The 12,531-nt window shown below is 46.9% G+C and overlaps 1 protein-coding gene across 1 annotated transcript in view; it reads left to right on the top strand.

The window, feature by feature from the left end:
* The window catches only part of ARPP21 (cAMP regulated phosphoprotein 21), a 107,593-nt gene that overhangs the window by 47,374 nt on the left and 47,688 nt on the right, over positions 1–12,531 (top strand). Inside the window, exons 14-16 of the mRNA XM_027835884.1 lie at positions 3,774–4,004; positions 10,017–10,186; positions 11,653–11,760. Coding sequence (XP_027691685.1) covers positions 3,774–4,004; positions 10,017–10,186; positions 11,653–11,760 — 509 coding nt within the window. The remainder of the gene's footprint in view (positions 1–3,773; positions 4,005–10,016; positions 10,187–11,652; positions 11,761–12,531) is intronic.

Genomic DNA, 12,531 nt, shown 5'->3' with positions numbered 1-12,531 from the left:
TCTCTCTCTCTCTCTCTCTCTCTCTCTCTCTTTCCAGGAAATCCTGAGGGTGTTCCCCTCCCAGTTTGATTTTCTTTTTTCTGGACTAGGTGAAAGAGGCCATTCTTTGCCTCATTGTTTTTACCTATCCTTAATCACTGAATGGGGGCTGCCTCATTTAAACTGAGACCTGTGAAAGGTCTTAGCTTAAAAAGGCCAAGGCCTCCCACTGCATCCTGGACCCTCTCTAGCCATCCTGATCTATATCTGGTCACTGGACACAGACGACTCCAGGGGAGAAGGTGAGGCTGATGACTTTGCCCAGTCCTCCCTCACTTCAATCCAGTTCACTTGCACATCCTGGCAGCACCTCCATGATGTCATAGCCCGCTGCGAGAACAAAGGACAAACACAAGTAGCAACAGCTTCATGATGGCGTTGACGCAGATACTCCTCAGCAGCCCGGCTCCTAACTCACCTGCGCCACCGCTGTTTGGTTTTTCAGTCCTCACCGAGCAGAAAGCATCTTCATCTAGACTTCTCAGCTAATTGTGTGCCTGTAAAGACTGGCTCGAGAGCTTCCTGTTGTCGCTGCTCAGTCATTTCAGTCACGTCCAACTCTTCCTCACTCCATTTGGGTTTTCTTGGCAAAAACGCTGGAGCGGTTTGCCATTTCCTTCTCTGGTGGCTGACCCGCTGGAGGAACTCTCCACTATGATCTGTCCATCCTCGGTAACCCTGTATGGTGTAGCTAGGTCGTAGTTTCACTGAGTGGTGCAAGCCCTTCTGCCATGACAAGGCAGTGATGCAGGTTGTTGTTGTTGTTTTTGTTGAGGAGTCATTTTTCAGTCATTTCCAACTCTTCATGACCCCATTTGGGGTCTTCTTGGCAGAGATACTAGAGTGGTTCAGCATATTTCCTTCACCAGCTCATTTTGCAGATGAAGAACTGAGGCAAACAGGTTAAGTGACTTGCCCAGGGGCACACAGCTAGTAAGTGTCTGAAGCCAGATTTGAACTCAGGAAGGTAAGCCTTTCTGACTCCAGGCCCAGTGCTCTATCCATAGCTGCTATAGAGCATCATCTGTGAAATCCTGCTTTTTCTTTTTTAATATTTTCACCAAAGATGTGTGTAAATCATTCTTACCATTATTTTTAGACATAGAAAGTAGGCCTGTAGGTCAGTGGTTATTGATGTTCCCTCACTCTCTCCCTGCCTTTTGAATGATATTTCTGCTCTGGAGTCACAGTGGTACAGTACAATGACTAGATGGCTTGGTTTCAGGAAGACCTTATTCAAATTCTGCTGTAGACATTTGCTAGAAAGTCCTCAGGACTAATCTGTGAAGTCACAGGCTTCAATATCACTGACTGAGACTTTGAAATCGCATCTTCCGTGCATCTCTGTAACCAAGGTTTTGGTCCTGGTGCCTTCCCACTTTGGAAGGATAGCTTGGCCTCCCTGGTGAGGCAAAGACCCCATGAGCATAACTTAGTGGTTGGGAATTCTTCTACTCTTTCTGCCTTCTTAGGCGTATCACCCAGGTCCAAACCACTGGAGATCTGATGTTATTGTCACAGATGAAAGGGACTTTTTAGTTTGAAGCACCTCCTCTTGCCATGAGGACACTAATGCCCAGAGAGATGGTGACTTCTTTTGCCCAAGATCCCACAGGATATCAATGGCTAGGCAAGTCTGGGATTGACAATGATAGCTAGCATTCAAATGGAGCTTTAAGGTTTGCAAAGAGCTTTATAATCTGATCTTATTTGACCCTCACAACAACCCTGAAAGGTAGATAGATGACTGTTATTATTCCTGTTTTACAGTTGAGGAAACTGAGGTGAAGAGACTTGCCTAGAGTCACACAGCTAGTGAATGTCTGAGGCCAGATTTGAACTCAGGCCTTCCTGACTCCAGGTTCAGCACTCTATAATGTGCTGGGACTTAATGAAATCATTACAAGGTCATTAACAAGCAAGAGCGATGGGGGACATTTAGATGAAGGAACAGCAAGCCAGACCCGGAACAAGTCAGTGTAAGGAACCCTGCCCCCCACCCCAGAACTATGCATCCCATCCCTCCCAGCCCCTAACAGCATATTGTATTCCTGTCACTGATTGAAACAAAGTCTCTTCTTTAATGTCCAAGCCCTTTCTTGGGTCTTGAAAAGAACATTAGTTGCTATATGCTATGAACTTTAATGGGCACCAAGAAATGCATTATTAAAGATAGAAATCAATTGTCCAAGGTTAATAATTTAAGAATTCTCTGGAGCCACAATCTGGCAGCTGATGACATCATCCACATCTGCGATTCCTCTTTGGATACTGGAATTTTTCTCAGACATAAGGTTGACTTTTTAATCTGGAGGACTGACTCTGTGGCAGCAGCCAGGGCTGTCCCGCTTCCACTCTCCATGAGGCTTTCTGGGAAAGCAGCACTGCCTGAGAGATGCACAGACAGCCCAAAGGAGCTGTCCCATCCCACCTCTGGGGTCTGCCCAGGAGTCTCCTTCCTGCCAGGGTGCAGCCCATCCCATGGGTGATCCGTGCCCCCTGAGAACTCACTTGTAGCCCTTGCCTTTCTGGCTCCTCATTTGTGCTGATTCCCAATTGTCAACAGGTGCTGAGTTAGTGTAGCCTACTGGCTAGTGGAAGAAGTTAAGGAGACCATGATAGCCCATGGCTCTGACATGGGCCCTCTGCTCCTCTGATGCGGTCCTAACAGGTTCCTTATTTGGCCAGAATCAGTCGAGTGATGTGACCCACCTTGCAACTGATACTCAAGCCTGTGGTGGACCCTGGAAGAGGAATGGGCATAAGATGAGAGCCCAGGGTCTGGATCTCTTTTGTATCCTGGGCCCTTTGGGCAATGTGTGCAAATGCATAAAAATGCATATAATTACAAAGGAAATGATCTATCAAAATATAGCAATTAATTATTTTTATTTTTTTTAAATAAAATGGGCACAGACCCAGGCCAATAAATTAGAGGGTGTTGTAATTTAGAGAAATTAATTCCTGAACTTCCTGGAAGCCAGATCTGAATTCATTGCTCCCAGGAAGGAGAGTCCTATCCACTCTTGATCCCTTGCCAAGAAGCCTTGGGGAGTTGACTGGTCTGGGATACAGGTGGGCACTTTAGCCCCTTACTTATCATCTACAGCTATTGCCCTTCCTGCTTAGAAGCTGTCTAGAAGGCTAGGCAACTCATTTGTTTTAAAGACCCCTGGATTGGTTCCAGAAAATATTTGAGAACTATTGCACCAAGGGTCCTTAGGAAAAATCTCTGAGTCCCTCCGCCTGCCCGCCCATCTTCCCACCTGCTCTTCCAAGCCAGGCATCAATTCTATCCACTTCTTCCAGTCCAGAGTGTGAATTACTTCACAGAAACTTCCATGGAGGCATTTAAGTGTAGAGAACCCAAACACTCTCAGGGTGATTTAGGGGCCCATTTGGTTCATCAATGCAGCCCAACTTTGAGTCCATTCCTGGTCCCCTCTCATCCCAGGACAACAGAGAAGAGAGCATTTCCAGGTAGCCTAAGTCTTTGTACGTAGTTATGGGGTGAACCCATGGGACTGGGTTAGCTTCTCTTCCTTCCTCTAGGTCATCCCTTACACACCATGTGACACTTGGCAAGGTCCCACAGTGTTGGCTCTTCTGTGGGTGTGTCTGGGGAGCTGTATGCCCACACTCACCTTAGAGGACCTCAGTATGTCTGTCCTCAGACTTCTTGATACTTACCTGATTCAATCACATTCACACACTTCTGTGTCTGCCCATTTCAGGCTCCGAGTCTTCCAGCAGTGCCGGCTCCTCTGGATCCTTGTCACGAGCACATCAGCCTCTCCAAAGCAGCCCCCTCATCCCTGGAGGGCCTGCCCCATCTGCTGGCAGTGGGGCCTTCACTGAGAATGGACTGAGCAACCAGGCAGCTCCTGGCAATCCCAGCTACATCCTGCTCCCACTTGAAGCTGCAGGCATTCCTCCAGGCAGCATCCTTCTCAACCCCCACACAGGTTAGTGGACCAGTTTGTCTCAGCATGATATCCAACCCAACCCTTGTCCCAAGAGTGCTTCTGAACCTGGAAGAAAAAGTGGGTCAGGGTAGGGAGGGTGCAAGTGGCGGAAGTAGGTGCCCAAGGTGTCTAGGGCTCTGTCATCAATGGGCAACGATCTGCCACGTGCCCCAGTGACCAGTGGCTCCCTCCCTGCCCACCAGAGTCATTGGATTTCAGTTTCTTTCAGTTGGACAGACCCAGACTGATGTGGACTCGCTCTTTTCTGCCAGGCTGTTGCTCCATTTGAGATAGGGTGCACATGCATCCTCATTTAAGAGAAATGGAGAAGTCCAAGGAAGCAATAAGAAAGTAAGATATCCCAAGGCAGTTCTATCAGAGTAGGGCCTTTTGAAGTGGCTGAAGGCTGGCCATTCTAATCAGTTACTGGATTTCTGATTCTTAAGAGCTTTGGGTTTAGGGGAGGAAAAATGAGGGGAAAAAAAATCCCACCAGAGCCGGCATTTGGAGTTTGGTTTAGCTAAGGGCCCGAGGGTTATTTAAATTATCTAATCTCATGAATATGCAAAATCTGGAAGCAAACTCATGACAATAGGTTATTTTCAGCAGATTGATTTGGACTTTCCCTACATTTTGCCTGGAAAAGGAAGACTCAGGGGGAGGGGAGAACGACACTCACAGTTGTCAAATCTTTGAAGAGATGTCATGAAGAAGAAGAGTTAGACACTATTTGTCATGAGTTCCCCATCACTGGAGGTCTTTAAGCAGAGGCTGGAGGCAGGGGATTTCAGCATAAGAATTCATGTTTGGGTAATAGGTGATCTAAGGGACCTCTGTGATCCCTTTGAATACCAAGAGTTTCTGATTATATTCATCTTGAGGAAGTCCAGTTGAATAAACAGTATAAGTATAATAATAACTATAATAACAATAATGGTAATAATAATAAACAGAGCTAAGTATAATGGAGTCACTTAGTACTTTTCCCATGGACAGATTGGGGGCGAGAGGCATATGCTTAAGGCATATTGAATGGAAGCATTTAGATTACTCTAGCATTGTCTATTTAGATCTGGGAGACCCGTTAGGAGTCACCTCATCAAATCCTCTGATTTTTACAGAAAAAGAAACTGAGGTCAAGAGATTAAATGGCATGTACATTCCTCATCATTGGTAAAAAACAGAACTTGGACCCAAACCTGGCTTCTCTAAGTTTGAATTCATCACTCTTTCCATTCAGCCTCTCTCTGATCCAGAATATTCTTCCTCTCTGTCTCTTCCCCCATATCTCTCTCTCTCTCTCTCTCTGTCTCCCTCTCCTCCCTCCCTCCTTTCCTATCACCTCTCTTCTCTTTCTCTTCTCTCTCTCATTCTCTGTTTTTCTCTTACACACAGACACACACAGACACACACACACACACACACACACACACACACACACACACTCGGAGATTATAGAAAATACCTTTCTTTGTACCTGTAAGGAAAAGTATTTTGTGTATGGGGATGAAGGTAAAGACTGTAGGGAGAAATGAAATAGTTCCTTTTATTGAAAGCCATTTGGCCATACTGGTTTCAATACCTTGTGAAGAATCTGTGGGGGTTTTTGTTTGGTTTGGTTTCATTTCATGTTGATGATTCTCTGAGCCCAATTGAGAAAGTAGAAAGGAGATTATGGGATCCCCATCTCTGTCACTGGCTGTAGCATACCCTGGTTCACATTGTTAACAGATTCTTTCACTTATCACTTTGAAATGGGGTACTTTCAGATACTACTAAAAAGTAAGACACTATCACCTCTTAGGCATCCAGAGACCTAGAAGTCTCCAAAGGGCTCATTAGTATGTCCAGGAGGCCGTGAGGCAGAGTGACCTTTGGAATGAGAGCCATTGCTGGCAAGATGCCATAGATGCTTTGAGATCCATAGGCTCGATTTTCTAGTCCCAAGTCTGTGTTGGGTATGTGTATGTGTGTATGTGTGTTTGGTGTGTATATGTTGTATGCATGTATATATATGTGTGCATTTCCTAGATGTGAGATGAGTCCTAACACAAATCTGAGATCTTGGCATCTTCCCAAAGATTACAGTGAGACTTGACCTTGGTTATCAAGAGGCTTGTCATTTGTCCTTCATTCCAAAGAGGACCAAGACATCAGGGAGGTGATGCCCTGAGGAGGCCTATGCAAAGTCACCAACCTCACTTTCTCCTTCAGAGCCATCTGGGTCCAATGGCGAGATATAGATCAGGATGACTGGAGATGGCCCAGGATTTTTAAGCTAAGGCCTTTAACAGGTCTCAGTTTGAGTGAGGCAACATCCATTCAGTGATTAAGGATAGGTAAGAAATGAGGCAGAGAATGGTCTCTTTACCTACTCAAAAAAAGAAAAAAAAAACAGTCTGGGAGAAGAAGACCCTTAGGGTTTCTGGCCAAAACAGAAATAATTGCTATTTATGTTCTCTCTGAGCCAATCAGGGCCCAAACAATGACCAAATGAGGCTTGGCCTAGATCCAATCGTTGGCCAATCAATGAGAGCCAGAGTGATTTGGATTTAAGGCTGGTCCTTAAGACAAAAAAAAAGTTTCAGAGATCAAAATTTACATTCCTTTGGGCAAAGCACCCACAGGTAAGGCTATGATATCCTATGTGGACAGAGAAAGGAAAAGAAAAAAAGAGAGGAGAGGAGCTGTGCCCAACTGCTCAGGTCTAACTGGGTCCCCGGTGGGGCAGCTCCTCTTTCCATTCACAGAGATTGTTGTTTCCCTTCATTCTTGAAGAGGACCAAGACATTAGGGAGGCTGATTAGAATGGCCAGCCTTCAGACACTTTGAAAGGCCTTGCTCTGAAAGAGCTGCCCTTGCATTTCTTACTTTCTTATTACTTCCTTGGACCTGCTAGGTCACAGTGTCTTTCATGAAAAATGGCCAGAAGGACATACAGATATGCTGGACAACTACTGCAGGGAAATTCTCATGCTGCCTTGAGCTTAGAGGATGCTGTGGACATTGTAAAACTGGAACTTTGTTGGAAAAACTGGGCTTATTCACACTTCCCTTTTTTTCCACTAGCTGGGATAGTGGAGGAATGGCTGTATCATGCTGTTTTCCGTAGTATCTCTCCAACTTAAACACAAAGTAAACTCTTTTACTTGTAAAAGCCCCAAAATTAAAAAAAAAATAAAATTTAGTCATTACTGATGATCCCATTGGGATTTCCTTGGCTCAGGATCCCAAGGTCTGGGCTAACCCAGGAGAACGCTCAGTCCTAAGGATAACATTCCCATGTCTTAAATCTTTGGTTTCTTTTCTCCCTTCATAGCATATACTCTGAGGAATGCCAGAATATTGCTTACGTTTAGGGTTCCACAAATCTTGGTAAAAGAGTCTCTAGTCCCTGTGCAAGCATTCAAGGGAACAATATGTCTCAGGCCAAAGCTAAGCTTCTTTTCAACTCAGAAAATACAAACAATAAGCAAACAACACACGCACGCACACACACACACACACACACACACACACACACACAAGATCATGGTAGTAAACAACATATGCAATGATCTTTCCTCTTCCTGGAGTCCCACCTTCCCCTGGGGCATTCAAGTCGTGAAGATTCATCCCCCCATTTTGGTTGTGTCTCTAATCAGAAAGTAAGTGACATGGAGTTGCTGCCGAACCACTCTCCCTCAGTTTCAGTTTATCCCTCCCCAAAAGCTTCCCCTGATGCCTTGGGCATTCCTGGATGGGAAATGAACTTGAGATTATAGGAACAGTAATGGCCTTCCCTTTGGACCTCCCCAAATAACTTATAATAATAGGAGAAGTCAAAGTCCTTATCATCCACTGTCCCATGTTGTGTGACTTTATTCCCTTGCAGATCCTCCCATTACAAGGGGTCCTGTCTTCAATCTTCTTCATTCTCTAAGGGGATAGAATTGCCCAGGGACCCCTCTTTTCCCTTTAAGAGGCTGGGCCCAGAACTCCTGAACTTGGGAATCCTAAAGAAGTGATTCCAAAGTTGATACCATTCAGGAAGTCCCTGTCTTGTATTTAGAAGACTAGGGTTTGGGAGGTCCCACCACTCAGACCATGTCATTCTACATTCCACAGTTGTTATATGATTGAGGGTGTGTGTGCCTCTGTACTGAACATAGAGATACAGGGCCCAGGAGCTCTTGCTCTCTGAACTCCACATACACACTGCCATGACCGTTACCATCTCTTAAGCTAAAAGGCTGTCATTTGGGGCTGATATGGGGGTGACAAGTCAGTCACTGGTAGTTTCTGACTACCATGTATATTCCCCCACCCCACCTCCCAAACCCAATTACATGCTCAGACCTCTGATCCCTGACCTGTACTAAAGAAAAGGGACCAAAAAAAAAAAAAGGAAAAAAATGTCCTGGGTACCCAATGAACATTCTTTTGGATAAGCTTAGTGCCAAGAGGGGTTCTGTCTGACACTGCCAGGTCACCCACCTGTAATGAAGAGGTTTAAGGAGATGACTTTATCTCCAAGGAAACATTCCTGGTCATAGCCAAGTACATGCCATCTGAGCCTTCCAGGTTGCCAATAGATAGGTGCCTACACCCTCCAGAGGGAGATAGCCTCACTTGTGGTATAGTTCCATGGAAATAACACCAGGTTTGGAGTTAAAAGGAATGAGTTCAGATCCTACCTCTGATACTTCCTACGTACATGGCCTTGGGCCAGTCACTTAAATTTCTTGTGTCTCAGTTTCCTCATCTATAAAGTAAGAAAACTGGAATAGGCAGCCTCAGCTGTCTTTTCCTCTAGACCTAGGGTCCTAAGAGAGCCTTTTCTGAAAACCCAGTAAGCTAGGAAAGTTGACCAATGGACTTCCATAAGTCCCTGTCTTCCCTCCATATGTCCTCCATGTATATTTTTTGCATGTTACCTCCCCCAGTTGAATGTGAGGACCCATGTTTTTGCCTTTTATTGTATCCCCAGTGTTTAGTGCAGTACCCAGCCCAGAGCAAACACTTAATAAATATTTGTTGACAAAGTGACTGACTGACTAACTCACTGCCCTAACCTATACTGGTTGGTCAATGCCTGAGAATAGCAGTTTTGGCCCAAACCAGAACTGCATGTGCTCATGGCCATTACTGTTAAGGAGCAGAGCAGTCTGGTAGATCAAGCATTGAACTTGGAGTCAGCAAGACCAGAGCTCACATCAAACCTCAGATGGTTCCTGGCCAAGTCATCTGACCTCTGTAAGCCTCAATCCTTTCATATGTAAAAGGGGCATCATAATAGAATCTACCTCCACAAAATTGTTGTGAGGGTCGCAACACACCAGATAATATACAGAAAGCTCTTTACAAACCTTGAAATCCCATAGAAATGGCAGGTGTTAACATCAGCACCATGGAGAGAGCAAGAGAGTGATTTGGGAGTTCCCTGCTCCTTTCAGTGACATGGATGTTCAGTGACTGTAAGTGGCACTGAGAAAGATCCTGGATCAGGGACTCTAACTCCTCGGCCATCCTCAAGGCAAAACTAAGCTGTTGGTGACTGAGTCAATGGGCAGAAAGCAGTGAGTGCTCCTTAACTGGAAATTAGCCATTCTCTTTTTGGGCTGACAGACGGCTGCCCAGCAGGTGACGGCACAGCTCATGGTTCTGGGAAGCCTGCAGCCCAGCAGCCCTTCTCTACAGGGCATGGGGCCCAGAGATGCATTAGGCTTCTGATAAAACTCCCAGGGGGCAGAAAAATTGTTTGCTAGCCCTTAAATTGCTATTGACTAAAAGCTGCTCCCAGGCTCAAAAGAAGAGTGAGCCCAAACGAGGCTGAGCTGGTGGGGTCACAGAGAGCAAATGCTTCCATTTGTGAAGGATCAATTACCAGGAGAGAAGCTCCAGCCTCACCAGCAGCCTCCCCCGTCCTACCTTTTGGGTTACTTGGTCAAATGTCTGTTTGAGTCATTTCTTCTTTTAAAGGGGAAAGGGGGAAAGCCCCTATCTTCAGACTGGCCCCCTCTTCTGTTTCAGGCCAACCGTTTGTGAATCCTGATGGGACGCCAGCCATCTACAATCCCCCGAGCAGCCAGCAGCCTGTGAGGAGCTCAATGGGGGGCCAGGCCCAGCAGCAGCCTTCCCCCCAGGCTCCACAGCAGGTACAGCCACCCCAGCAGCAGATGGCCCCCCATCTTGTCACACAGGTAGGGGAAACTGGACTAGCTGGGACAGGATGGGGAGAGGAAGGGACTCCAGAGGATGGCTGGCCTGTTTGTCAAGGGGGAGGGGACCTTCTCCTCATGTTGTAGCAGATGCATGGGAGGCCTATTACAGCAGCTAGAGTCAGTCATTTGGGATCAAATCCTGTCTCCTCCACTTACTATTTGTGTGATTTTGGACAAGTCCCTTCTACCCGGGCCTCAGTTCCATCAGTTGGACCCAATGTCCTCTGAGTCTCTTTCCAGGTTTGAGACTTCATATTTCTCTGTGTATATCACCCCATCCATAGTCCTACTCTAGTCAAGGTGCTTGCTGGAAGGAATTCCTAGTATCCTAAGCTCTTCCAGCATGACCTGTGTCTGCGAGCCTTCCCCATTCACAGTCACAGCATATCAGAGTTGGGAGGGCCCTCAAAGGCACAGTGCAAGACACCCCACATCTCCACCATCCCCAACAATGGTTGTTTAGCCTATGTTTGAAGTCCTGCTAAAAGGTAGAGCCTGCCTCCTGCCCTCAAGGTTGCCCATTCCAGGCTCAGACATCTCTCACTTTTACCCAGTTGCCCCCAACTTTATTTTATTTTAATTTTTTTAGGCAACTGGGGTTAAGTGACTTGCCCAGGGTCACACAGTTAATAAGTGTCAAGTGTTTGGTCTGAGGCCGGATTTGAACTCAGGTCCTCCTGACTTCAGGGCTGGTGCTCTATCCACTGAGCCACTTAGCTGCCACTTAGCTGCCCCTTGCTCCCAACTTTAAACCTAAAGTTTCTGCTTTTCTAGTTTCACTCATGACTCCTGGTTCTGCTCTCTGGGGCCAAGGGCAGCCCAACCCTATAATAGCCTGTGGCATACCTGATGGCTAAACCACACCTGTTCCTCTTGGTATCAATATGGGGGTTGGGCATGGGGGGCATGTCTCTTCCTCTGGCTGTAAGAGTCATCTGCAATGTCCCTGATGTGGCCAAATCAACCCCTCCCTGCCCTGGTTCCAGGGTTCAGGGCCGAGTGGCCATGGCCATGGGTAATCATTGTCATGGTGGTGGATGTAAAGGAAGAGGCTGTCTCCCAAACCAATCTTTCTGGGCTCAGAGACCAGAGGGATGGCAGGAAGCCCAATTCCAGGCTGAGGCTGGCAAATGTGCCACATCCCCCACCCATCCTCTCCAAGCTGGCCATTGGGGAGGGGCAGGGAATCAATGAGAGCACCCACATTATCTCTCTGCTTCCTTCATTTCTGCCCCAACATTGAATTCAGGAGAGGTCAAGAAAAGCCACCTGAGGAAAAAAAACAGAGTCCTAGCCCCTGACCCCCCTCTGTCCCAGTCAGGCAGCCTGCTCGGTGTGAGAGAGGGATGGGGAAAGGGAAGAAGAGAAAGCCACGTGCCTCTGCCTCTCGTGTGCCACAGACCTCTGTGGAGGAGCCCTGACCTGGGGCTTTGTTTCTCCCCTAGCCTCTGCAGGCCTTGCAGCCTTCTGCACAATCAGCGCAGTATGCCACTGTCTCCTATCCTCCCCAGCATCTCCTGCCTGTGTCTCCTGCGCAGCAGTTTCCTGTGCAGGTATGATGTCTGCACGTTTCATTCATTCGGCATGCACTGCAAGCCTAGACCAGGCGTGCTGATGGGCTGTGAAGAGTGCGTGGAGGAACATGGAGAAGTGTGTGTGTATGTGTGTGTGTGTGAGTGTGTGCATATGTGTGTGTGAGAGTGTGTGTGAGGGTGTGTGTGTGAGTGTGTGAGTGTGTGTGTGTGTTTGTGCATGCACACATGTGAGGGGAGTGTATGGGTGTGAGTAGCAAGGAGGGTGGGGCAGTGGGACACATTCAGAGCAGGGTCCAAGTATCTTTATCTCTGTGTGGTGATTCTTTCCATCTGGGTGATTTTTGTTTGTTTATTTGTTTTCATTTTATTCTCAGGGCATGGCCTTGGACTCTCCCAGTCTGATTGATAGATGGCTTTGGCCCCTGGAGAGTGGGGTGGGGGGGGGGGAAGGAACGGCTACTTCCTCCTAGTGAGATGTGGTTAGCCCCATCCTCAACTTGGCATCAACATTGGACCATCTGGGACTTTGAGTCTTGCCCTCTGGTAAAGGAGATGTTGAGAAAGGGACAAAGACAAATGGAACCAACTATGGTCCCTCCCTGAGGAAGCTCATGATTTACAAGACTATACAGGATTGGGTTTTTCCCAATGTACCCTAAAGAGCTTACTTCTCTTTGAGTTCTTTGAGTAAAGTACTCACCAGTCTACGTGTGTGTGACAGTGTGTGTGTGTGTGTGTATGTGAGAGAGAGAGAGAGAGAGAGAGAGAGAGAGAGAGAGAGAGAGAGAG

Source organism: Vombatus ursinus, unplaced genomic scaffold, assembly GCF_900497805.2.
Source record: "Vombatus ursinus unplaced genomic scaffold, bare-nosed wombat genome assembly UNPS02014817.1, whole genome shotgun sequence".
In the NCBI taxonomy this organism is placed as follows: domain Eukaryota; kingdom Metazoa; phylum Chordata; class Mammalia; order Diprotodontia; family Vombatidae; genus Vombatus; species Vombatus ursinus.
Note: the sequence above shows the minus strand (reverse complement) of the source record. Positions and strands in the feature narration are given on the sequence as shown.